General features: G+C 40.3%; 3 protein-coding genes across 5 annotated transcripts; 2 read left to right on the top strand and 1 right to left on the bottom strand.

Annotated features, from left to right (window-relative positions):
- Window positions 1–1,360: 1,360 nt before the first annotated feature.
- MAGOH (mago homolog, exon junction complex subunit) lies at window positions 1,361–5,541 on the top strand. Its single transcript, XM_026707116.2, has 5 exons — window positions 1,361–1,584; window positions 2,681–2,739; window positions 3,098–3,208; window positions 4,153–4,235; window positions 5,309–5,541. The coding sequence occupies exons 1-5, from the start codon at window positions 1,497–1,499 to the stop codon at window positions 5,406–5,408; spliced, it is 441 nt and encodes a 146-aa protein (XP_026562901.1). The 5' UTR covers window positions 1,361–1,496; the 3' UTR covers window positions 5,409–5,541.
- Window positions 5,542–7,676: 2,135 nt separating this feature from the next.
- CZIB (CXXC motif containing zinc binding protein) lies at window positions 7,677–12,046 on the top strand. 3 transcript variants are annotated; one of them, XM_087929935.1, is made up of 8 exons: window positions 7,677–8,103; window positions 8,197–8,280; window positions 8,866–8,922; window positions 9,612–9,693; window positions 10,383–10,414; window positions 10,712–10,793; window positions 11,216–11,277; window positions 11,869–12,046. In XM_087929935.1, exons 1-8 carry the CDS (start codon window positions 8,098–8,100, stop codon window positions 11,944–11,946), a joined length of 483 nt encoding a protein of 160 aa, XP_087786061.1. In that variant the 5' UTR covers window positions 7,677–8,097; the 3' UTR covers window positions 11,947–12,046. The 3 variants fall into 3 exon arrangements, 2 of the variants coding, with proteins under 2 accessions (XP_087786061.1, XP_087786060.1); XR_015742874.1 differs by having other exon boundaries at window positions 7,691–7,735; window positions 10,712–10,911; window positions 11,212–11,277; XM_087929934.1 differs by having other exon boundaries at window positions 7,691–7,735.
- A 161-nt stretch (window positions 12,047–12,207) lies between these two features.
- Window positions 12,208–26,261, bottom strand: CPT2 (carnitine palmitoyltransferase 2). Its single transcript, XM_026707112.2, is given in 6 exon segments — window positions 12,208–14,241; window positions 14,243–14,369; window positions 16,390–17,694; window positions 21,352–21,458; window positions 22,674–22,754; window positions 26,017–26,261. Coding segments are annotated over 6 exon segments (1,992 nt in total). The 5' UTR covers window positions 26,187–26,261; the 3' UTR covers window positions 12,208–14,039.
- Between the last annotated feature and the right edge of the window lie 1,226 nt (window positions 26,262–27,487).

The following is a 27,487-nucleotide window of genomic DNA, read 5'->3' as shown; positions in this document are numbered from 1 at the left end:
TCTGGGCATCAGACACATCCTCACGGCCCCCTTTCACCCTGCTAGCAACGGGTTGGCAGAGAGGGCAGTCAGATCGGCTAAGGAGGCGCTGGCCAGGTTCAGCCAAGAAGACTGGCATTCTAAACTGTCTCGTTTCCTCCTAAGCCAGCATACTACACCTTGCACAACTACGAACAAGTCCCCGGCCGAACTGTTAATGGGGAGACGCCTGAGGACTACTTTAGACAGGCTACACCCCCACTACTGCCCAGACACCCCTTTGGGGTCTGACAGTCTGGTCAGAGATTTTGCATTACAGGACCTAGTCTTCGCTAGGAACTACGCGGGGGATCCACTGTGGGTGCCGGGGAAGGTCGTGGCTGTCACAGGTCCGAGATCCTATCGGGTCCAGCTCGAAGACGGTCGCACGTGGCGGAGACACCTGGACCAACTGAGGAGGTGACGGAGCGGTCTGACCAGCTCAGAGCCGTTTCCACAGGACAGTTTTCAAGTTCCCCACCGGAGTCCAGTCGAGAGTTTCCAAAGGGACCAGCCATTCCCAACAGAGCAGAGGGAGCCGGCAGTAGACCAGGACTGCCAGCCTGAGACTCCACCACTACCACCCAGTGTGGTCACCGGCCATTCGGGCAGAGACTGTTCTCCAAGCCAGCCCGAAGGCAGGGACTTTCCCCGGGTCCAAGATCCCGCGCCGAGTCAAGCTCGCTCCCCAGCGTCCTCTAATCAGGGTTCCGCGAACTTGTGCCCACCCAGCGGCTCCCCTGAGCTACGACGCTCCGGTCGCCAACACAGACCACCGGCGTATCTCAGGGACTATGCATGTTCCCATCTAGGGGGAAGGGGTGTTATGTCTGTGGGACTGGTTGGGGTTCCCAACCAGGTCCGTTCTTTAAGCGGGAGCACCAGCCGCTCCCATTGGTTGGCTCCGTTTGACAGTCGGCTATAAAAGCCGGCTGTCAGGCTGAGCCACTGGTTGTTCGCTGGCAAGTCTGCCTGTTAGCTGGCAGACGCGACAACCCTTGTTCTTTGAATAAAGCCTGTTCATTGCATGCTCCGGTCTAAGCCTCTCCTTTCCTTCGATCCACAACAGTAGGATTTTCTACATCCAGTCTCAATCAATTGGCTTGAAAAAGAGCCAGGAAATTAGGCACCTAAATCCGTGCTTAGTACTCCAATTACTGATGATGATTCCACTTAGTCGCAATAATCGTTTCCGACAATGTTCACTCTGTAGTGAAAAGTCCAGGGATTTCTTATTTGAAAGACAAGCGGGTCTCCTAAACCGGAACTACTCGCATAAACGCGTCGAGCGAAGTGCGGCTCTAACCAAGTGTAAGTCTATGGAACTCATTACTTGCGCATGCGAGAAGAAAGGAGCAAGGGGAATCCGCTTGTGCGATTTTTCCGGTTGATGACGTCTTCTTCGTGCGCCCCTCCGCATAGGCTAAGCTTTGCCGTGCGCGGTGCGTGCTGGTTTCCCCGGCGGGCGCTCTTCGATCATGGCGAGCGATTTCTATTTGCGCTACTACGTTGGGCACAAGGGCAAGTTTGGCCATGAGTTTCTGGAATTCGAGTTCCGTCCTGACGGTGAGACACCCCTGTTTGTCGGTCCCGGAGCAAGAGGCGTGGTGGCTTCTAGGAAGCAAGGCAACGGGCGGGAGAAAGATGGGGAGATGTTTGCGAGGGAAGAATAGATCTTGCTTATTATGCCGGTGAATCGGATGGGAGGAGCAGACCCGGTGGAGGAAGGAAAGGTTGGTGTTTGCCGAGGGAAAAAGCAAAGGCGAATACGAGACGGCACCTGGGCTGTGTTAGGACGATCGGGGGAATTTGCTCATAATAGAACGGATTGGGCTCTGACAGGTTGCTATTGTAGCTTCTGGAGAGATCAGATGAGCAAAGGGGACCTTATAGATTATCTGGCCGAGTAAAAATTGAGTTGCTTATGTTGGGATTAAAGCTAGTTGCCCGTTGCTTGAAGGATAGTGGCATATGAAATGTGGGTTTTTTTTGTAGGAAATCAGTCAGGCATCCAAATGCAGCAATGGTTTCCAAGATAAGGAAAGGATCAAGTAAAAAGATACATTTGAAAAAAAAATCTGTTATGGAATCACTAAGTAGCCAAACTCTTCTTCATTCCACCCCTGTGGGGATTAAAGCTAGTTGCTCATTGCTTGAAGGATAGTGTGATATGAAATGTTTTTGCAGGCAACCAAATGCAGCAATGAATTCCAAGATAAGGAAAGGATCAAATAAAAAAAAACATTTGAAAAAAATAATTATTGTTATGGAATCACTAAGTAGCCAAACTCTTCATCATCAACCCCTGGACTTAGTCGTGTAATTTAGTAACTTAGTAGTGTCCATTTCAATAGCATCCAGAACAGTTTCCTGGCACTTGAAACCTACCTATAAATTTTGATCTTAGAATAACAGAGGAATCAGCATGACTAAATTACAGTAGTTAAAGGGAAGCAAATACCTCAGAAATTAAGAGTTTTGAGGAAACTGTATCAGTAATCCTTTTTCCCTTGCTTTGAGTGCAACTGATTTCACTTCCTTGTTCTTTGTTTAATTTGTGGAACTATAATCAATACATTATATTGCAGCTAACTGAAATTAAATAAAATGCTGTTTTGTTTACATTTTTCTTGCAATGTTCAGTGTAATCTTTTTTCAACAGGTAAACTGAGATATGCAAATAACAGTAATTACAAAAATGATGTCATGATCAGAAAAGAAGTAAGTTGACTTTCAGTATATCTTCAATTCGATGAGTAGTAACTTATGACATTTCAGAACTATTTCTTTACTTGGATCGTAATTTTGAGAATGCTGAGAATTAATCATTCATTCGCTTACTTGTTTAAAGTTTCTGTGTAACCCCTTCTCTCAGTTGTCTTGCTGAAAATCAAACTTCTAAAAGAACCCTTTAAAGTTACTAGCATTAACTGTACTGTACAAATGTATCTGTGCTGGATTTTTCCCTTCTTAATTTTTTCTGATGGATATTTGTATAAATGAAAAAAAGAAAAATGAGTCTTCTATGTCCTTTTTTCAAAAATGACAGAATCATGCTAACATTCTACATCATTTCTAGGCCTACGTACATAAAAGTGTGATGGAAGAGCTAAAAAGGATTATTGATGACAGTGAAATTACAAAAGAAGATGATGCATTGTGGCCTCCTCCAGATAGAGTTGGTCGGCAGGTTAGCAGATTCCCTATTTTTCATACATATGCATTAAATTTACATGTTTACACACAAGCTGCAATCCTTAAGAGATCAATTTAGATGGGATTATAGTAGTTTCCCCAGTCAGGTACCTCTCCAGATATGTGGAGCAACTTCAAGAATTCCCAGCAATGGTTATGTTGGCTAAAGAATTCTTGAACTTGGAAGTATGCGGAGGAAGGTTAGATTAGGAAGTGGATGTAGAATCCTTTTGGCTGCTAAGGGACGTAAAGTTGGATATTTTATTTTTAAAACCTCCTTTTGGAAGCTAAAAATCATATAATTATTACATGGGCATACCTGTGGGGCCCAAATTATCCTGTCAAACCGAAAATGTTTTGATACCTTTTGCTAAGTATATCTGGTGAGGAACTTCAGTCACTCATAGTCCACAGATACGTCTCTGGATGATGTAATAATAAGCACAAAGCAATGGACTCAAGTCTCCAACAACTAATCCCAGGGGAACAAGAATGCTGCCCCAAAGTGTATTTTTGAAACTCCAAAAACTTCTCTGAGCAAATATTGGTGGTTTGTTTACTTCATTTTGAGATAAAACATGAAAGCTGCAGAATAATTCCTAAAATAAATAAGTCTCAATAATCTCCCAAATACAATAACTACAAACAAAAATCTTATTTATTTGCATCATAACCCACCCAACATCATCTTTGAGTTTCTGATAGATGTTAACTTGTTAATTCCATCAATATAAATATGTGGTTAAAATTTCTTTGTGTGCTATGAAGTGGCTATAGTCCCTTGAGTAGCTGAATATAAATATTTGTTCTAGTAGGTCCTGGTTTGGGCTTGAATAATAATTATGGATGTTATGAGAGAACATGGAGAAGAGAAATTCAGGCTTCTTAAAATGGTAGTCCACCCTAAATGTATTTTTTTCTTGTTTTATTTATTTCCAGGAGCTTGAAATTGTAATCGGGGATGAACATATCTCTTTCACAACATCCAAAATCGGTTCTCTTATTGACGTGAATCAGTCCAAGTAAGTGTTGTTTGAAGAGTGAACAATATTATATACGCTGCCTCTTTGCATTCATTAGATTACCATTGTAGAGAATTGCTATATTGTGATTTGATGTCTCCAAGACAATGAAAATCAAAGGAATCAAAGCTGCGACTTCAGTCAGATACCACTTTAGGATGCAGGAAAAGCAGAAGCAATGAAAGTGTATCCTACTTGCCTTGACTTGAATGCCGTTATAAACAATGCAGCCGTAGTCTGTACTTCAATGGGAAATAAGAATCCTTGTTCCTGTCCCACTAATCATGATGTGAAGATATTCCACTCCCCATTTTTAGACCACATGCCCTTATGCTGATTATTTTGTGTAATTGTCTTTGGAAGCAGCATAAATTAGTCCTTAGCTTTTCCCATTTTAAAATAAGCTTTCCCATTTTCTCCTTACGCAAGGGCTTGGTCCAGGAATAATCTACCGTGCTAAGGGGCTGGCATCTTCCAGACTCCCCTTGGCTAGTTGATGTTGTTCTGGACATGCCTCGTCCTTTCCAATGTCTGCATATTGCATTCCATGGCCATTTTGGGTGGGATATTTCCATAGAGGCTTCCGTTTTTGTATGCCTGATCAATGATTCACAAAGTACTATTGAAGCATTATGCAGACAACTTAAAGTATGTATATGTGTGTGTGTGTATGGTATTCAGCTTTGTTCGGGTATTTTCCCATGTCATTGTAGTTGTGCTTTTAAAGTTGTAGCAACGTTTCAGCAGAATCTCATCTGCCATCATCAGGCTTCTGTATTGTGTTCATCTGTAGAGAATTGTATGTATGTATGTATGTATGTATTGCCATACCTGTTATTAAACATGTTTCTGCTGATTCAAGAACTAAAGGAGTACATATTAATAATACATCAATTTGTAGAATATTATATTAAAGTATTTATTTATACAAATGAAAAAAAGGGCAGGTCAATTTCACAGTGCTTTTAAAGGTTGTTTGACATTTGAATGGCCTGGAAATTCTCTGAGGGTAATGATTTTGATGGCAAAATGTCTTTCTTTTAACTATGTGTTTTTTCCATTTTTCTCCACAGGGATCCAGAAGGTCTAAGAGTGTTTTATTATCTTGTCCAAGATCTCAAGTGTCTAGTCTTCAGTCTCATTGGATTACATTTCAAGATTAAACCAATTTAAATTGTGTGGATCTAAATTTGTATAGTAAAGTTTTTTGGGGTGGGATTCTTTTCATTCCATATTTGCATAACGTTAATGTATGTCTGTTTTTATACAGAGTGGTTTAATAAAAACTAAGACTTTTTTCTTTTTATTTAGAAAGTCTTTGTTGAACAAAATTCATATTTTAGGAATGGGCTGTTTCCATGTTCCTTATGTTTGCATGCACTTGAGGAGGTTGGTAATATAACAAAAGAATCATCATTTTCATCTAGATACATAGATGATTATTCTTTTAGCCTGTGTTGTGAAGAAAGTTAAGTAACTACCGGTACTTCTGGAAGTGTGCATGTCAATGGATTTTTCACTTTCTTCAAAATACGGTGGAAGAAAGCAGAGTTTGCCTAAGTCAGAACAAGTGATTATGGAAGAAATTTGCATATATTAAGGAACATGCAACTTATAGACCGATGTCTTATGGTGATAGACATTATTGGGTTGCATTTTTAATGCAACAAATTCTTACTTGGAATAAGAAATAGATAATTAAATAATTATTTTGTATTTAGTTAAAAATAAGAATAAAAAAATAGTGGTGCTGCTATCATTTATTAGAGGCCAGTAATCTGCAGCAATTTACTGGGACGATAGTTTTACATTCATCCTAGTTTATGGGCGTAGTTCAACGCGTTTGTTAGAACAACTTACCAAATCATCAATAACTTAGCATCACCCCAACTTCTTGAGTTTCCTCCAAAATATTTTTTGTCTGCCTTAACAATCTTATAACTGAATAAGGTATTCTGTGAAATAGCAAGTTTCCTGGACTTTTTTGTTTTTGGCAATAAAAATTTAAACAAAGATCAGATGATAGGTTGTAACATGTCACATAAAGCTGCAGAATGATAGAGACCACAAAAATCAGTGTGTGCCACATCTGTATGATATATGCACACATAGCATGTCACTAGTGTTTGATTTAATTTGATTTTGTATATTTTAATAAAATTGAGTATTTGTAAAATAACAGGACATTGCTACTGTTTACAGCTTAAATGAATTGGTATCCTTAATATAACATATTTTAGAAGTAATTGAATCTTGCTTTTCCTTCCAATAATCCAGTAAATCCAATAATCCCGGTGGTCTAAATTTAGAATAGTGTATGATCAGTTCTGTATGCATAAGGCCAATTTTCTTGCTACGGTCATCATTAGAAAGTGGATTTTACTAGCAGAAATTCTTTCCCCTGAACTTTAAATAGCTAGCATGAATCAACTAATGTCGTTTGGATGTGTGTGTGTTTGTGTGTGTGCACTGCATAGCATAGGTAGTCCTCAACTTACAACCATAGTGGAGCTCAACATATATTGCTAGATGAGAGTTAAGTGAATTTTGCCCCATTTTACAACTTTGCCCCATTTGTTAAGTGAATCTGGCTCCCACATTGACTGCGTGTCAGAAGGCTGAAAAAGATGACCACATAACCATAACTGAGCCAATGGCCAAACATCTGAATTTTGATGATGTGACCATAGGGATGCTGCAATGGTTATAAGTATGAACATTGGTCATGTCACTTTTTTGGTGCCCTTAAAACTTTGAAAGGTCACTAAACAAACTGTTGTAAATTGAGGAGCACCTGTATGTACTAACTAAATGCATTTTGTAATTCTGGTTCTTCCACTTTGATTTTTGGCTCACTGCCAGGGGAAGATAACAGGTGACTACAAGATGGGTGGCAGATAAATTACATCCATACACAGATGGCAGTTGCCATGCTCTTCTAGGAATTGGAGGTTCACACATTTGAAAAGCACCCAGGGTGGGGAGGAATGACCTAGGTCAGGACTCTCCAAACTCGTTAAGACTTGTGGGCTTAACTCCCAGAATTCCCCAGCCAGCACGGCTGGCTGAGGAATTCTGGCAATTGAAGTCCACAAGTCTTAAAAGTTGTCCGACCTAGAAGAAAAGCTAGGTCAAAGCATATTATCCCAGCCAAAGGCACTCTTAAATTTCTTCATTTCCCTGTTTTAAAGCTTAAAAGAGTCTTATGAACTGTGGAATCCCGTTTCAATATCTGTCACCTTCACGGATCTAGAAGGTCTGGCAGGGCTTCCACTTCCACGTTGCCAAAATTCAAGCTGCCGTTAGACGGCAGCATTTGATCGCCCGAATTTTTGCAGACCGAGTCTCCAAACTCCAGAATAGTCCCAAAATGCCCGCCTCGAAAACGATTTCGCTGGGGGGGCAGCCGAGGTAAACCGAGGCCTCGTTTTGCCATCGAGCCTCGCGAATCGAATACAAAACTGGCGCCGATGGGGAAACAAGATGTGGGTGTGCTCCAGGTCTCCACAAACAGGCGCCTGCCTCGGGATCCTTTAGGGATGCGTGTGGATCGAGAGAAAGGATCGCTTCTAGAATCCGGGCACCGGCTCGGTGAACCACCCGGGTCTCTTAAAAACGGGATAAATCCCCAATCCCTTTTGAGGGCAGCCCAGCCCCTCTCCGTTCCCCCGATCAGGCGAAAGTCAAGTCTCGCGAAGGTTGAGAAGCGCCTGCCCACTTGGCGTCCGCGAACGATTTCGCTTTGGGAGCTCTGGGGTTTCGCGCGTCGTGGTTCGTGGGAAGGGGGTAGCGGGGATCTGTGATCTGTTCTGCCCGACCCGGCTCTCCTGAGGCCCGTCTCCTTTCGTTCCCTTTCCGGGCCATGGGGGTAAGAGGAGGGTCGCCCGGGCGTGCCTTGTGGCTGGCGGGAGATTGTCTGCCCAGCGCCTCTAACCGGTTCGGGTGACATTCTTCCTTGCAGAAAATCGGGTTGCAGTTCAAAGCGACTTTAGAAAACATTACAAACCTCCGGCCGGTGGGGGAGGATTTTCGATGGTATCTGAAGGTAGGTCTTCGGGAAACGCGCTGACACACTCGCAAAATGCAACACCCAGCCATGATTAAATGTCTGTGGAGATTCTCAGTCATCCAGGTCATGGTTTCGCTTCCATTCCCCACCATCCAGTCATCCCAAAATAGTGCCACCCAAGTATGTCTGAATATACCAATAAATGACCTTTCTGTACTAGCTGCAGCTTCTGAAAGTTTTTTAAATGCATTCCTACATAAAAGGATACCACAGAAATTTAAATGGAAGGTTGTTAAGATATGAGTGTCTGAGAAGGGCCTTGCAAGCCAGAAATGGATGCACTTGGTACAGAAGACATAATTGTGCAAAAGCCCTCCAAGCCACACTTGCTTATTGAGCGGGACCTATGACTCTAGGAAGACCCCCAAGTTGTAAGCCATCTCTGGATGGGGGAGAGCCATTCCATTCATAGGAAAAATGTTTTTCCCCTGGGATCATTTGGCCCACAAACCCCAAAACCACTCCAGCCAGGTGTTTAAATGTTTAAATTGAAACATTTGATTATTGTGTTGTTGGATTCCATTCAATATAGTTTGCATTTGATTTCCTTTTATTTTCCAGCTTAAATGTGGAAACTGTAATGAGGTTTCAGAAAAATGGCAATATCTACGATTAATGGTAAGTTTCAAAACAAATTACGTAAGATATAGTTGGCACCAGGCAGGTCATGATGCAAATTATTTATGGCATACAATTCATATTATTTGGGCAGTGGCACCATGAGGTTTATGATGTCACTTGCTCCTATTCTTGTAGGTGTAACAGGAGCTATCATCCGAAACATTTCAAGGAAACTAGAATTTCTAGATTGTATCTAGGGTGTTGACTATATGAATCTTCACTGTATGCAAGTATTCACTCTCATTTTTTCTAGGATTCTGTTCATTTTTCTAAGTAATGTGGATATTCTATTTATTTCCTGGGTAAATATATCTGTATGCAAAGATTCCTTATTCTGTATTATTTTAATACCAATGTTTCCATTGGCAATATATTTTTACAGTCAGATATATAGTTCAATCACTTAATTAAGATTGTGAACATAATTAGCAATATAAATTAATTTTTTCTTCAAACAAAGTATTTAATAATGTCTCTGATTTGGCTGAAGCTGTTTAGCAAAATATCTCTGTTAGTGAACTACTGTATTCCCTGGTAACTTTGCTAACTGTTTGCATAATATTCTTAATCTAAAAGAAAGACACCCATTAGAATATTTGTATCTTGAGCAAAAAAAATTTGCAGCCTCCTCTCCACTGGAGCTCTTGAGATTGGTGACTGATGTTTTCTTTTGAAATTCTGTTTAGGACAGCCATCCTCTCAAAGGAGGACGGGGAAGTGCCACAATGGTGCAGAAATGCAAGCTGTGCTCCCGAGAAAACTCCATAGGTAAGGGGATTTTTATACATCTATCTCCTAGATCACAGATATCCAACCTTGGCAACTTTAAGACCCATGGATTTCAACTCCCAGAATTCCCCAGCAAGGTGAATTCAACTTCAATTTCTAGGAATTAAAGTCCACAAGTCTTAAAGTTGCCACGATCGGATACCCCTGCCCTCGATGGAGAACTCAGGCTACGATACTGTATTAAACTAATAGGAAAGCATTCCTCCCACTCCCCTCTATAATTCCCTATACATCTTTTACAGAGTGGAGACAGAAATAATCTTCTCGCTAAAACAAGCTGTGCCAAACAAAAATTAAAAAATGCCTGCAGATCTCTATTGTGAAAAGATGGGTTAGCCTGAAAATTGGTTGCTGCTGGCAGTGGCAATGGGGGGGAAAGACATTTTATGTAATGCATAAAATAGAAAATGTATATGTTCTGCATTCCTCGTAGAATAAAACTGGCCCAAATATGTCACAACCTTTGGAGCCTGATTAGGAAGGCCTCAAGCTATGACTTGCTGAGATGCACCTAGTCATGACACAGTGCTTAAACATTTAAAACTAAATTTTAAAGGTGAAGTCTAGCACATGACTGACCCTGAATCCATTCAAATCTGAATATTTTTATAGCCTGTGAGTTATACCTCTCTTTGTTTCAATGATATGTGTTTCTTTTTTCTTTTCAGATATCTTAAGTCAGACAATTAAGCCTTATAATGTAAGTTTGTTTTATTTGTATTTTGTGGAAAGGGTGAACTTTTAGCAGAAATTCCTAAAGGCAGCAATTTAAATAGGCACTTGTGATTATTTATCTGTCATTCATGCTTGAATGTTTCCCTACTTTAATCGGACGTTTCTCTAGAGATTTACAAATGTTAGAAATTATATTACTTGTAATATTACACTGTGTCTTTATGGAATATAACAATTTAGGAAACATGTTCAGTTTCTTCCCGCTTGTCTTTATTCCTTTGTTTAAAAAAAAAAGCTAAATATTCTTTTGACTGAATTCTAGGCCGAAGACAGTGAGACCTTTAAGACAATAGTGGAATTTGAGTGCCGTGGCCTTGAACCCGTGGATTTTCAACCACAGGCAAGTTCTCAAGCGTCTCCTTTTTGAAAGGCTTGCCTATTAAATCCAAATAATTTGTTCTTCAGCACACAGTTTCTTTTGGCGCTAGTTCATACAACCACAGGATAAAGAGTTAACAGCTGGTAAGTTTGCACCTAAACATTAATGTGAAGTTTGTTCTATGCAAACTTAAGCATACATAATTAGAATCGCATGATAGGGAAAACATTGTTAGGTACCTTAACTTTGGAATTCTTGATTATGGCTTTATTGCTCACCTGTAGCAGTGAAGCTGCTGAACTTGTTTGGATGAAGGGTTGGTGTTAAATCAGTCAGGAATTCTGATCCAGTACAGGTGTTGTAGCTGCATAGATGCAAATAAAGGACGGTATTTTAGCTCAGATCTAATGTGTCTCTAACAGGTGCTTTTACATTATTTGTAGGCAGGGTTTGCCGCAAATGGTGCTGAGTCTGGCACATCTTTCGATGAAATCAACTTACTGGAAAAGGTAAGAGTCTTCACATTTTGGTTCAAAGAACCTTGTGGTCTATAGGGTACAAATCTTAAAACAGGCTAATATAAGATTAGTGCTGCTGGACCACCGAAGGTCCACCTTAGATCAACATTCTCATAGTGGCCAAAGGAAGAGATATTCCTTTCTCTTATTTCTGTTTCCTGTTATTGGTATTTGAAGGTAGCGCCAATCTGTAGGAAACTGAATCTAAGGATTAATAGTTATTCCTCACAAAATATCCTGGTCCAGTTTTACAGCTATCCAAGTTATGCTGATGAATTGCAGCTTTTAAACGAGAAATTAAGGAAGACCGGGCAAGCAGGACAATTCTTAAATGGCCAAGGATGTAATATATATTTTATATTAGACCCTTCTAGACTGATGCCTTTCCATTATGTTAGAACAGGATCTTCATGCTGAAATCATAGTTTAAAAATTAAATTATCCATACCAGAAATGTGGCAGGGAAGATTGTTGCTGAAATACAGGCTAACCTCCAAGCAGCTGCCTACAGTTTAACTGGAAATAATATTGTATTTCCATTAAAGTTTGTTTAGAGCTAAGATGGCATGTTTCACTCTACAGGACTGGAATGACTATGATGAAAAAATAAAGGAATCCGTTGGCATCTATGAAGTTACCTATAAGTTTGTCAAATGTTAACTCCTATGGCAAAACAGTAATTTTCCATAAAGTGAAGTCATTTAAATTGTATCCACAAAAGTCAAAATAAAACCATTACTTTTGATATTTTTTGCCCAAATTCATGCTGTTACTTTTTTATTGTCTGAAAAAATATGTACATTAACACAAATACCCAAATAACAGTCCTTATCTTGGAACAAGCCAGTCTACAAATAGACATCCATTTAATTTACTGAGAGTATTCCGAGTATCTTAGAAATAAAACAATGTGTGGGACGCTTCTAAGTTAAATATACTTTATTGCATATTTAATGATGAATTGTTAAGGGTGGGGCTGACTCTTAAATGTACTATAAATGAAGAGAGGTAAAGGTAAAAGAGTCCCTGAGGATTTCCCTCCACTAGTCATTGCTGACTATAGGAGGTGGTACTCATCTGTTTCAAGGCCATTGAGCCAGTGCTATCCAAAGGTTATCCAATTGTTGCTAGCATGACCATCAAAGTAGTACCCATTTATAGTAGTACCAAGCTTCTTGGATGAGAAGCAAAACATCTTCAAAGAAAAACCAGGAAATCCAGTTGCCTCTTGAAAAAGCACCTTTGGATAACCAAGACCTGGATGACTGAGAATCTCCATAGACATACACAAAATGTGTCACATTTATTCAACAGGAAATTTTCAGAATACATTTCAGCTGGAAGCTCAACCAGACTGGTAGTTCAGGTAGTCCTTAACAACCATTCATTTAATGACCGTTTGAAGTTACAACAGCACTGAAAAAAAGTGACTTGTGACTGGTCCTCACACTTACAGCCATCACAGGATCCCCGTCATAGTCATGTAGTCAAAATTTGGATGTTGGCATCTGGCATGTATTTATGAGGGTTGCGGCATCTTAAGATCATGTGATTACCATTTGCAACCTTCCTAGCCGGCTTCAGTTAAGGACTATATGATTCACTTAACAACTGCAGTAAGTGCTTAACCATAGCAAAAAAACAGTGTGCGTCATTTAACAACTTTCTTGCTTAACAATGGAAATCCTGCCCCCCATGTGGTTGTAAGTCAAGGACTACCTGCATTATCTTCCTTTTAAGCTTTCAGAGCAAATACAGGTGTTAAATGTTATTCCTGCGTGTGTGCCGTTTAACCCCATGTATTTGGAGAAAGATTTATTTTTCTACACAGTGGGCATCCTGTATCATATTTTCAGTTACAATGAACAGCAGGGTGGACCTGATAATACCTGGTGATTAGTGTCTCAGCTTTCTTTTCTAATTGTGCAATTCTATCTTTTATCTGCAGTTGTTAACTTTGGTTTACTAGGCACAGAAAATGGGCATTTTTACAAGATTTTTGCCCGTGAGTATTATTTTTCTCCATTTACTTCCATCTTTGGGGAAGGGAGAGATTAGATGGAGAAAAATCCTCCATTTTACATTCAGGATTTTTTTTCTTCTTGGGTAAATTTTCTGTGTGCCTTATTGAACATTCTTGTAGTTGTTTCTTGTAAGGATTCCAAAAGATTCACTTGAGTGTCCCAAGGCAGAGCTCTAGAAGGCTGTGAATATTTCTGCTCCAATGAGCATGCTAGTCAAGGTTTCTTTCCTTTTACAAAAAAAATCTATAATATTGGGTTGTCTTTTAACACAAGGTATCGCAAAAGGGTGTTGCTATCTAAATGTAACCCAAGCATTATTCCTATATTTGATGGTTAGTACATATATTTTTAAAAATTAATCAAATACATACATTAGCAAAGACTGAATGAATATTCAGCAATGTATCAGTCTTAAACTTCAAGAGCTTCTGTTGGCTGATAATAAAGACAGCACTGTTTACAATTGGAAGTTCATTTACACTCTGAGTTGGAGCTACTCTTAATTATATTTGGAGAACAGGCATTAAAATCAGCGTAACAACTTAGTCATGGCAAATGTAAAAATCCAGTGGACCGGCTCTTTAACCCTATTTACATTCTTTTTTTTCTCCAGATCTTAATCTGTTATTTTTAAAAGGATAAAAAGGTCATAGTCCAGCTAAAACATTAACTTTGAGCCAAAGGAAGTTTGTTATGTCACACATTTAAGAAAACCAGTGCTGTTTTATCTTAATTACTAATTTGTTTCCCTTCTAAAACATCAAAAATATCATCCAGTGACTTGTGCACACACTGCAGGAATTCTGGTGCATTCCTAGATGGATAAGCAGAAATGTTGCACCCGATCCAGTTATCTTGTATAGCATAAGCTATGCCAAATCCATCAGGCACCACCGGCCCAAATCCACCCAGCAACACGGCGGAGCTGCTCCGTACTTGTGGAGAGAATGTTGTGGTTAATTAGAGCATAAGCTTGGTCCTTGTAAAGATCTGGAAAAGAAATTCCTTGGGATTCTGCTTCACACCGCAGTGCATAAAGGTGACGATCAAATCCCTGACCTGTCAAGAAAAATACAACAGTGGAAAAGTCATTACTTGTGTCTGAATCATATTTTATGCCACTTCCAAAGTCAAACATGACATCTTGTTTCACAAAATGAAAACTATTGTAAAAAAAAAACAACAGGTTATGCAATCTTATTTAAATAAGTATTAAAATACTTTATTTAAATAGTTCCATCACTACATAAGAGCCGTGATGACGCAGTGCAGTATTGCAGGCTACTTCTGCTGACTGCCAGCAGTTCAGCAATTTGGTTCTGACCTGCTCAAGGTTGACTCATCCTTCCGAAGTCAGTAAAATGAGGAGCCAGATTGTTGGGGGCAATTTGATGACTATAAATTGCTTAGAGGGGTCTGTAAAATACTATGAAGCTGTATATAAGTCTAAGTGCTATTGCTATTGATAATTAATCTCTTTCAATGCCCAGGAGGCGTTATGCCATCTGAAATGTTATTCAATTAATATCCCAGTGACTGCTGGTGCTAAGCGGCAGCATCAGTATGATGATTAATATGCTTCTGGTAAGGATGCCAGTATATAAAAATTAAAGAAGCAGCAATAAAATACAGGCAACATCCTTTGCTTTCTAAAAATCATAAAGAGTCTTATTTTTCCATAGGGAGTTTCAGTACTGATTCTAAAATCATGTGGGATTTAGATTTACTATTTTAATATATTGCTTATTTTTAATTGTTTTATTTTTATTATATATCTATGATATATAGTTAAATTGCTTGGTTCAAAGTACTGTATGCATTTTATAAAGAAATATTTATTAACTTCCCAGAGGTTATTATTTCACAATAATTCAGTTTTAACCTGTTTCCCAAAAAGCTACTAGCAATGGTGTCAGTTCCAGAAGGAAGATACTCCAAAGCACTGCCGCCATCACTGAAAAATGAGCACTTCCTGTTCTTAGTCCCATCCATACACGCCCCGACTTTTATAAGGTGGGGCACCATAAGCAGTTTCTTCCAAGATGAATATATCAACATGGGTCAATCTCAACTGGAAAGGGAGTTCCTGAACACACCTTAGTGTCAATCATAAAGGGCTTTATACATAGGACACAACCAGCACTTTGAATTACACCTCCTGACAGGTGGTACAGAGCCTTCAAAATCAATATGGGTAATCCTCATTTAGCAACTGCCTTGCTTAACAACTTTCACAGCTATAACAGTAATGAAAACTTTGCAACCAACCCTTGCATTTATGATCTTCATAGGTCTACAAAGCCAAGAAAAACTGAAGTAAGTTCATGAGCCATGGTAGTGCAGTGGTTAGAGTACAGTACTGCAGGCTACTTCTGCTGACTACCAGCTGACTGCAGTTTGGCAGTTCAAATCTCACCAGGCTCAAGGTTGACTCAACCTTCCATCCTTTCAAGGTGGGTAAAATGAGGACCCAAATTGTTGGTGGCAATATGCTGACTCTGTAAACTGCTTAGAGAGGGCTGTAAAGCACTATAAAGCGGTATATAAGTCTATGTGCTATTGCTATAAGCACAGTTGCAATGTGACTTCTCTTAATAACCAAGTTGTCAGTTCCAATTATGGTCCTTAGAATTACCAATTAAGCCTTAGGTGTTGTGTGCCAGATAACACATAAGCGGTTCTGTACTGAAGCAGTGGTAGCTTCAGGATAGTCTTCGAAGGCAGTTGTATGTTGGACTGAACCTGGAGAAGTCCAAATAGGTAGTGAGGTGGTCATGCTGCCAGTTTGCATAACCTTTACTTCTCAAAATACTATACTGAAGTATTTTGTAATCTTGGTTTATAACTCTATTGTCATGAGCCTCCTATGGAATCAGGCAGCATCTATACTGAATGAATGAACCAATGACTGAATCAATGAACTCAACATGTCTAAATGACATTTTGAAATTGGATTAAACTGCTAAAAAAATTATATTGCTCCCCACACACTTGTGAACACCAGTTATCCATTGGAAACTCCATGTTAAGAAAAGGAGTGCCATCAATATAACCGAAAGCAAGGAGGAAGATCACTAACCCATAGCAGCTTCCTTTGTGAGTTGACTGTGATACGTGGAGCACTCTGTGATCATCTGGCGTAGCTCCACAGTGCTGTGCTTGGACGGCCTCTTGACTAGTGCCTCTGCGCATGCCTTTGTGTAAATCGAAGCAGGCCGGATTGTCTCGGTGCGACCATGTTTGAATGCTGCTGTACTACAAGATTCATAGGTGGCAACTGTCTGTCCATATTGCCTAAGAAAAGCCATCTGGAAGGCAAGCTGGACTACGGCATCGGGACTCAGCTTCTGGGTCTTTATGAATTCCTTGCCTCCTCTTTCAAACTGGAAGGACTTCAGCGTCAGTGTTTTCACAGTGGCGTCAAACTTTTGCTTGGCTTTGGTAATTCCTTCTTTTAAGGCATCGTTCAGTTTGAAATTCAGCTTCTCTACAGCTCCGTGCGAATCACAGGCAGCCGGCAGAGACTGAGGAGTAATGACAGGCGTCTCGGTGCTGTGTTTAAAGACTTCGTTTTGGAACCTAAGCACAGCCACACCATCTCCCCAAGCATGCTCAAAGTGAATGGCCGCAGAGCCATCTTTCGCTAAAATAAGGTTAAATGATTTGTCGTACCACCTATTGGTGCCATCGCCATGGAGCATAGTATGAGACAAATGATCGAGATCTTTAATTGGGAAATCATCAAGGCACAGGCAGAATATGGCCGAATCCACTTTCCTTAAGGTCTCCCTGTTGCCATTGTCAAGGAGTTCCTGCCTCAGAGTCGCCCAGGTGTCCCGATTTTCAGTAGTTAGAAAAGCAAGAGGAAATGCTGGAACTGGCGCATTGTCTGAAAGAATGAATTTTAAATGGGCTTGAATCTCCGATGGTTTCACTATGCTGCCATTTTGGTCTATCACATCGAACACATAGAAGTGGCCATTTCTAAGCACCAGTAAATGCCTGGCATGCTCATCTGTAAACAACTCATCTTTCTTGGGTTGAGGCAGCCGGGAGGAATTGAAAAGTCTGAAGTACTGTGACATATCTAGTGGGTAGGCATTCACCATATAGGCACCAAACCATGAGAGGGAAGGAGGTACAAATCTAATAAGCTTTTTGAACCCTGGAGTGTCGCTCTTGGATGGGTTCAAATGAAACACCTCTGGTTCTAAGATGCCTGCCCTGAGAGTCTTCAAGAAACGTAAAGCAGCAACAGTCAGGTTGGTGGCCTTCACAAGCTGATTGTTGTATTCAGGTTTGGGGTCGGGACTGAAAGCCATGAATGGATTGAAGTTGAGAATAATGGGTTCCCGTGCCCGAAGATACATGTCAAACCAAGGACCTGAAATTAAGAGGCAACCGTATAAATTCAAAGTGTCATTAACACCCTTTTTATGATCCTGTAATCCTTTAATTTGGGGTAGAGTCGGGGCTACTGGATGGAGCTGATTGTTTACTGTCCTTCATAATGCCAGGCAGTTTGCAACAGATATTTTTTTCCTGGGAGAGAAACATCTGCTCCAATTTAGAACAGACAGAATTAGCACTATGAAACAGAACCGAGCAAGTTTGTATGATTTTGATTTGAAAGAATTAGGTTGGATTTTCCACTTATATTCCACTTGTAAGTAACCATCTACTCTCAATCAACATTACTAGGCTGATTTTATTAATTGTCCACAGAAACAACGGAGAGCTACTTCACTACTATCTTCCTAAATTTCATTTAAACAAATAACAAATCGTTCAGCATATTTCAGATAGAAGAAAAATAGGCCACATGGGGAGGGAAACAATGGTATAATTCTCTCTGTTTCTATATGACTTCAGTAGCATGCATATTTTGCTTCTGCACATTTTGTTCTTTCACTCAGAGGAAAGATTATAATTTGGCTAAGTTTTAATGCCTAATCATTTCTCAGTCTATTCAAGCAAAGAGCATGAGGTAGATAGCATTTTAAATTCACAATGATTTAATTCAGAGTCTTGATTATGTTCTGTGTAATGAGTCACTATTTTACTAATGGATTCAGCAAGAACTGAGAAATAGAATAGAGTCGAGTATGGTGAGTTTTATACCAATTACGGGTGTGTGGTATACAAAAACATTCTGCTATCCTAGGCTCGAGGGTTTGCTTAATGACCATAAAGGTAAAGCACATATGCACATATGTGCTAGTCATTACACATATGTGCTAGTCATTTCCAGCTCTAGGGGGTGGTGCTCATCTCCATTACAAAGCTGAAGAGCCAGCGCTGTCTGAAGACATCTCCATGGTCTTGTGGCCAGCATGACTAAATGCCGAAGGTTCATGAAGCACGGTTACCTTCCCACCAAATTGGTCCCTATTTTTCTACTTGCATTTTTTATGTGCTTTCAAACTGCTAGGTTGGCAGAAGCTGGGACAAGTAACAGAAGCTCGCTCCATTACGCGGTGCTAGGGATTCGAACTGCTGAATTGCCAACCTTTCTGATCGACAAGCTCAGCCTCTTAGCCACTGAAACACTGCGTCCCCCTTTAATGACCATAGCATTCTCTTAACAAACCATTGCAAAAAAGATTGTAAAATTGGATTGAGCACATGACCATTATGAGCCTCTTCATTCCTCTCATAACTCAAGGAGTACCGGTATATTTTCAGATGCCAACATCATACATGTAAGAAGAGGAAAACATAGGAGGCAGAGAGGCTGAATAAATACAACTGTAATTGAGACCTGAATTTCCATTCTAAGTCACTGGAGTCATGCGTCAAGTTAGACCCAATTTTACGATAATTTTTATGGCAGTCATTAAATAGATCATGCAGTTGTTAAGCAAATCCGATGGGCATTTTTGGCCAGAAATCAGCAAAAAGAAAAATCACAATTCATGATCACATAATCATATGATCCCATGATCAGTTGTTAAGGAAATCTGGTTTTCCCACTTGACTTTGCTTATCAAAAGCTATCTGGGAAGGTTACAAATCCTGTTCATGACACTGCAGGACTCTGCAGTCGGTCATAAATGTGAGCCTGTTGCCAAGTGCTGAAGTTGCAATCTCGTGACCAAGGGGTCGTGCAAGGTTTGTAAGTGCAAGTACAGGTCATTAGTCACTTTTTCCAAGGCCGTCGTAACTTTGAGCCCTTGTTAAAAAAACAGTCATAAGTCAAGAATTACCTGTAAATTAAGTTCACTAATCTAAATTCTATAAATGTTCTCTTCCTTGCTGTTCTTCTATTTTATTTTATTTTTGTCTTATTTTTGCTGTCTCCTTTCTTTATGTTCTGGTATTCTTCCATCTGCTGAAGTAAGTTTCCTTTTCTTTAACTCATCCTGACTGTTCTTTTTTCCCAAACCATAAAAGTTTAGCAGCCTGCAATAGATTAATATTTTGTTGGTAATGGTCATTAAGTCACTATGATCACTCTTTTGCTACAGACGGTATATTTTATTTCTCAGAATAGCATATGGAATTGGCAATACGTGAAAATTATACAGTGGTTCATCAATTGTTTGAGCCAATTTCTCAATTTTCTTACCTCAAATAATTTCACTGCCCACAGAAACACACACACACACACACACACAAAGCCAAGGTTCTATTGTTTTATACAAGCATCTTTGCAGCAGCAGCCTGGATTCTCAACTCCCAAGCAGTTACAAATTGTTCCATTAGCCCCAAGCTAGGTCCAAATTCCCTCCACTTTTAAAACCACTACTATAATCAATAAAATAACATTTTTATCTGCAGTAAAAAAAAAACCCTTTCCTTCTCATTTCTTCCTTCACTACTTGAAGAGTAGTCAAGTAAATAAAAGGTAACTGTGGTAATTAATTAGATCACCCTAGAGATGCTAAGAGTTGAACCTGGCACATTCTATATGGAAAAGAGACACTTGTTCTATCAATCCACTGTATTCTCTTCCATTCTCTAAATTCAGAACAAGAAATCTAATGTATCTTATAGGTCCTCTTGGAAATTATTTTGTGGGTCCAGGCTTGCGGCATAAGACGAATTCCAACCCAACCCTTGTGAGGACACACATTCAGCTTCGACTCAACAAATTTTATGTGTGGAACAGATGTTTCTGACAGCCCAAACTGAGACGAATGCTTTGAATGTTTTGTCCAGACTATAAATATGATTGTTCTGTGTAGAAAAGGTTAGAGGAGGTAACAGTGAGGAACATCCAAGGACATCAGCATTGGTGAGGGGAGAAAAGAAACTGGGAAGACCACAGTGAGCAAGATAGGTTATGAAGTGCGTGAAAGGAGAGGAGGGAGGGAGGGAAGGGGAAACGGGGCGTGCCAGGAGAATATGGCATCCTGTGAGCTATTAAGGCAAGGAATGGAGAGAAGAGGTAATCTGTATAATTTGGTCTATTCACTGCACTAAATTGCTCCAGGATCCCTCCAGATTTAGTTTTGTCTTGAAACCTGGAAGAACCAAAACCTTTCAGCTGTTGGTTTTGCTGAACTGGATGAACTGAAAGAGCTCAACAAAAGTTTTGGAACACACATATTTGTTCCTGGTTTGAAAAGAAGCATACTTTCCATGTCATGCACACTCCTAAAGGAAACATTAACCGTTTAAAGATGTAAACAAACATCAAAGCCAGTTCTGCAGAAATAAAGGAAGAAACAGTGAGAAGATGGAAAACAGTAATAAGATATGAAGTTGAATATATAAGATGCATATTAAATTGTGTGTGGAAACGTGATAATTTGGAACTATATTGTACTTAAATGAGATGTCTTATTTGTTTTGTTAAGTAGTTGTTAGAAAAGATGTTTTATGTTCTTATGTCTTATGTTTTGTTTGTGTACTCTCTTTGAAAATTAATAAAATTTGTTTAAAAAAAAAGCCACTTCTGGACCTGTGGCTTCAGCCCAAGTTAATGAAAAGGAAGACCCATTTTCTGCTCCCTGTCAGGTTAGAACCGATTCTTAATTGAGCAGTTTGAGGAAAAGGCAGCAGGAATGTAAGCAATATTTCACAAGAATTTTCCTACCTGAAATATAGCTTGTATGTTTGTTTTGTTTGTCCTTTGCAACCAAATGATTGTTCAATTCTCTACCAATGCCATTTTCAAAATTGCCAGCAAGTTGTTCGGTTTTCCTAAATTTAAAAAAGAAACAGAGAAAGAATTTTAGTGTATCTCTCTGATATATACAACTCCTTGGGTGAAAATATGAAGTATGCTGCCGAATAATAAGGCTCTGCTAACCTGATCTATTGTAGAGAATAAAGAAGATGACCTTGACTATGAAATGCAGCAACTATTGTCTAGGCAAAGGAGGCTAAAACATGTTTTAAATCCAGAACCATGAGGACATTTTGAAAAGGCTCAGCCAGATGTGTCCAAATTCTAGTAAAAGGAAGAGGAAGAGGAAGAGCACAATCAGATTTGCTAGAGTCTGTTACTAGGGCCAATCTCAATCAATGTGGTTTTAGCCTTCTGGTGGAATTGGAATTTCTGGTCTGGCCTACTCAGTAGGTATGACTGTGACCCCACTCCCTTCCTCCTGTATCCCTGTGAAATTCCTACCTATGTATGGTAATTAAAAAGTGTCATCGCTTCCACATTGCAGGAGCCTTGGTGGCATAATGGTTAGAATGCAGCATTGCAGGCATTCTATCTGCCCGCAGCCTGGAATTTGATCAAGGTTGACTCAGCCTTCCATCCTTCCGGTCAATAAAATGAGAACCCAGTTTCTTGGGGGCAATATGCTGACATCGTAAAATGGCCGGAGAGTGCTCTAAAGTACTATTGGGTGATATAAAAGTATAAGTGCTATTTCGATCTGCATTTGAGTTAACTGTTCTGAAAAGAGAAGTTTCCTTCAGCATTATCTAGGAGGCTTTCTTGAGACTGCCTGGATCGGGGAGGGGGGGTGTCAAACTCAAGGCCTGCAGGCCAGATCTGACCCAAGGGGTGCTTCGAACTGGCGGAGAGGGCCACCTGGGAAACAACGAAGGACCAACCCATGGTGCCACTGCCAGCAAAAATGAAGCTTGGGCAGCTCCGTTTTCACTGGCAAAGGGCTGCAGGAGGCTGTCATGGCTGAAAAAAGAAATCTTGATGAGTGATATCGAGCTGGCCACATCAACCATGGCCATGCCCCCAACCATGCCCTCAATGCCACCCCTCGAGGTCAAACACAACTCCGATGCGGCCCTCCATGAAATTGAGTTTGATAACCCTGGCCTAGATAGTACAGTCAGCAAACAATAGTCACGAGAATGGGAGCTATAATGCAGCCCATCTGCAGGGCAACCAGGCTGAGAAAGGTACCTGGACATGATATCAGAGAGGCGAAAGCTTGATCCTACCTGAATTGATCATCATCCAAAAGAGGTTTCTGAGCACTCAGGTATCTTCTAATTGTATCTTCAAGTTTTGGAATGGGCAAACTAATAACAAGAGGAATAAAATATTGAATCTGTGAGGTTAAAATATATTATCACAAACTGCCAAGAAAAACATATTGATAGATTAAATGGTCAAGCAGTTTTTAAGTTAAACACAAGCCCCAAAGTAGCTCTGACATTTACTCTGACTTTATATCTATGCATAATTTGTTAATACAACCCTCAGATAGATTAAGCCTTAGGTAAAATGTAAGTCAAGGCATTTTTGTATCAAGCATTCAGCTATTCTGAAACAAGCAAATTAATACAGAAAGTTAAAGAGAGATTCTATTAACCAGAACCTGTAATAAAGAAATTCTTACATGGAAAAATGCCCTTCAGACTTAAAATAATTGTTTCAATATTTCTGCAGAAGTACAATGCATAAATAAACTCCAATCCCCCAAATAAACCAGTGAGCATTGAGCATGGTAACTAAACAAAAACAGTTGCATACTGTTGTGTATTAACAACTGGGGAATGGAAAATAGGAGGAGGGAAATTAATACTGTACACCTGGCTCAAATGCTTCCAGATCAACATTTAAGTTAATATTTAAGGCATATTGGATGATCTCTATCTCTTTTGCCACTGTAACCTATATGTAGGTTAGCAGGAGCAGTAAACAAACAAAAAAAAGTTACAAAGTATGCATGGTTGAATTCACTGTTATTTAGACAACTAAATAGTACACTTTGACCTTAATAGAATAATCCTAAATCAGCTGATTTTTAAAGGTTTCCCCTTCAAGTTATTGTTCACTCTTGGTGACTGCTTGGACTAGTCCCTGAAATTTTCTTGGCAACATTTTTGGTAGTGGTTTTGCCATTGCCTCCTTCCTAGAGCTGAGAAAGAGTGACTGTCTCAAGGTCACCCAACTGCTGCCACCAACTGCCGCTAAGGCAGGACTAGAAACTCAGAGCTCCTGGTTTCTAGCTTGGTGCATTAATCTCTACAAACTGGCTCTCGATTTAGAAATGAACAATGCATAAAGTCAACCAAATAGGTACAAAGGCATTAAGTAACAATTACATAGATACATAGAGTCAGTTCTTGAAAACCTAGGGACTAGTCTGGGCAGTTGCCAGGAGTGAAAAACTGGCTTGAAAGCACAACAAATTTTTTAAAAATGTATACATATTTAACTCTGAATAGCAATGATGAGAATCATGTCCTGCTTTTAGCACTACCCTTTCACCCACATACCATATTTTATTCTGGTCTTCTTTCATTACCAACTGTAATGAAGCTCTTGCATTTTCCCTTTCTCATTTTGAGCTCTTTCTTGTGCTGTAATTTAGGATATAGTAACTCTCAATTCACCATCCTAAAATATTCTTGTGAGCAATCCAATTGCTGAACATTCTCTTAATCTGGAATGGAATTAAACGAGAGATCCATACTACCTCTTGGCATGTCTAGAGTTTGTTGTGCAAAAATGAAATTAATTCCTGTCCTCTCATGAGTTTACAGAATATCTTAGCATCAGCACAATCCAGCTATTTAGACAAATTAAATATTTGTTCTGAGGTCACACGTTATTTAGACTGTATTTACAAAAGTTTAATATTGCTGCCTCAGATTAATAACTTCAAAAAATAATTTGTATGAGTTATAAGTATGAGTAAACAAGAATGGATGGATTTATTTATTTATGTCCAAACTTATCCATAATGAGGATAAACAGCTAACACACAAATACTTAGAACGTGTCCACTGCCCCTGATGAACTGGCATCCTGTGCAGCTTTGAATTCCTGGCAACTTATCAGACTTCTGGGTTCAAAAATGATATACATGTAGTTTTACATTTATACTTAAGTTCAGAAAACATAAGCATGACTAATTTCCATGTAAATAGTGTTCTGCAAAGAGGTATTCCTTATGGATTTCTGCAGAGCACCATCTTGTTCAAAGGCTTTTACTGTATAGTATACATGAATGCAGCACTTTAGCAGGGAGTATAATGGTGACTCAGCAAGGACTGGGATCCTATTGGCTGCTATCAACTGTTTACATGGAAGGAGGGTGAAGGCAACTATACCATCCCGCACAGCAATTTACCTATTAGGGGAGAGATTTTTCTTTCTACACTGCCTTGCTCAGCTGGTAAGCAGATCACCTTTATTCAACAATCTGCAGCCATGAATCAAGCTCTACAGTGGATCAAAGTAGGGACTCTCCTATGTTATTGGGAACACTACCTGATCCATTAGGTGGGGTGACAGAAGCTGTTCCCTAAAGTGGAGGGCAATCTTCATCAGTCATCCAACATATCAGACCATAGGATGAGCCACAAGGTGGGCAGGGGCTTCCTAATAAGGCAAAAACAAAAAGCCCCACTTATCCTACAGATCAAGTTCAGATGATGGCTAAATCCATTTGTCCAAACTTCTCTCCTCTCCAAGTTCACCTTAAGAAGGCAATTGGCCAATGCTCCTTGATTCCCAAAGGAAGAAATCCATCAAATCACTGCACTTTTCCAGCAGACTCTTATGAACCACAAGCCTGCTTCCCCACAGAGACCAGTTATGGAATGGAACCAATGATGCGTTCTTTGAAGACGGAAAGGGGTGCTGCTTCCAAGAGATAACTGGACTTTCGGGGCAGGGGTGGGTGGGTGGGTGGGTTTCCCTTTTCCTTTGAAAACGTTTCTCATCCAAGAAGCTTGGATGGGGAATAGAAAGAGTGGACAAGAAGCCAAACGTTTTCAAAGGAAAGACAAAAGTCAGGGAAAGTCCAGTTTACCTTTTGTTAAAAAAAAAAAAAAAAAGCACCTTTGGGACAAGGTGATGGCTGCTCTTTGAGGAGTTTGTGTCAATGAATTTCTAAGGAAATCTTAATTCAAGGGTCTTCAAACTTAAGCAAGTTTAAGACTGGTGGACTTCAACTCCCAGAATTCCTGAACTAACATGACTGGAGGAGGAATTCTGGGAGTTGAAGTCTTAAAGCTGTCAAGTTTGAAGACCCCTGTCTTAATTGGATATAGGGAGCTTTCGCGTGCGACTCAAGCCTATACAAGCTTCTGTTCTGAGTGAGGGAAGCACAACTGACTTGTGCCATAACTTCCTATTTGAAAGAGGGGAGGGACCTGGACGCGAGGATCAAAGGCCACTTCAGATGGGCAATCGAAGGACAGCAACAAGCAAAGCTGGGGGAGGGGAGGGGATCGAAGCCGACGGGCCACAGGAGGATAGCCCCGGGGGACCAGAGACCAAGCACTCCTGCTATTTCACCCCAGTCTCCAAGGAGAGGCGCTTCCTTACCGGGGCAGGCTCTTCTGATAATGCATAGTGGGGACGATGCTACGGTGCAAGTACTGGGAGAGCGCATCGTCTTCTTGGCTGTAGCTCCTTCGGGGTCCGAGGAGAAGAGGCGGGAGCCAAGCCCTCCGGAAGCGGGAGAAGGAAGAAAAGAGCAGCGCCCCGGTCACCATGACGGTCTAGATACCTTCACTTCCCGGTGGCGGAAAAGGAGAGCCAGCCAGCCATCCGCCGGTGCCCGCCCCTCCTGGGAGGAGTTACTTCAAATCAGAAGACCGTGGGACAGCTCCGGCGGCAGATCGCGCACTCTGGACTGCTTTAGTGGAGGGGTCTCCAACCTTGGCAACTTGAAGCCGGAGGCCGGACTGCACTAAAGCAGTCCAGAGTGCGCGATCTGCCGCCGGAGCCGTGCCACGTCTTCAGCTTCCAGAATTCTGAGAGTTGGTCCTCCAGGCTTCAAGTTGCCAAGGTTGGAGACCCCTCTTTAGTGGCCGAGTGGCTGGGTTTCAGTCAAGGAGAGGGAAGGAGAGAGAAGGAGGGAGGGAGTGGGGTGGGTGGGTGGGTGGGAGCTCGGCGCTTTTTTTGTGGCTAACTCCTCGTAGTTAGTGAAAGTTGGCACGGCAGTCTGGATCCCGAGAATAGACGAGGCGAGAGTAGGATAGAATTCTTTATTGGGCAAGTGTGACTGGACACACAAGGAATTTGTCTTTGGTGTATATGCTCTCGGTGTACATAAAGCAAGGAAATTACGTTTTGTTTATTTATTTATTTATTTATTTATTATTTATTTATTTATTTGATTTGATTTGCTTTGCTTTGATTTGATTTGTCAATTGTTTACAAGATAATAAGTATAAGTGTATACATAGTTATGAACACATGAAATGGGTACATATAAGAAAAATAAAAGAAAAATAAAAGAAACAATAGGACAGGGACGGTAGGCACGTTGGTGCACTTATGCACACCCCCTAGAGACCTCTTAGGAAAGGGGTGAGGTCAATAGTAGACAGTCTAAGGTTAAAGTTTTTGGGGTTTGGGGAAGAAACTACAGAGTTGGGTAGAGTATTCCAGACATTGACCACTCTGTTGCTGTTCATCAAGAATCATAAGATATAACACTTAGTGATAGTCAAAGGTTACTAATAAGCAATCAAATCGTACTAGGAAACAGATAAAAACAATACAAACTCAAACGTTAACCGCTCCAAACTTGATTGCAGAAAGTACGACTTCAGCAACAGAGTGGTCAATGCCTGGGAATGCACTACCTGACTCTGTTACATCCTCTAACCCCCAAAACTTGAACCTCAAACTATCCACTATTGACCTCACCCCATTCCTAAGAGGTCTGTAAGGGGTGTGCATAAGTGCACCATTGTGCCTGTCCTATTGTCTCCATTTATTCGTACCTATTTCCTGTGTTCTTACTCATATTTATCCTTATACCTATTATCGTGTAAGCGATTGACAA

Source organism: Pseudonaja textilis, chromosome 3 (assembly GCF_049901715.1).
Source record: "Pseudonaja textilis isolate UNSWEBS1 chromosome 3, rPseTex1.2, whole genome shotgun sequence".
NCBI lineage: Eukaryota > Metazoa > Chordata > Lepidosauria > Squamata > Elapidae > Pseudonaja > Pseudonaja textilis.
Note: the sequence above shows the minus strand (reverse complement) of the source record. Positions and strands in the feature narration are given on the sequence as shown.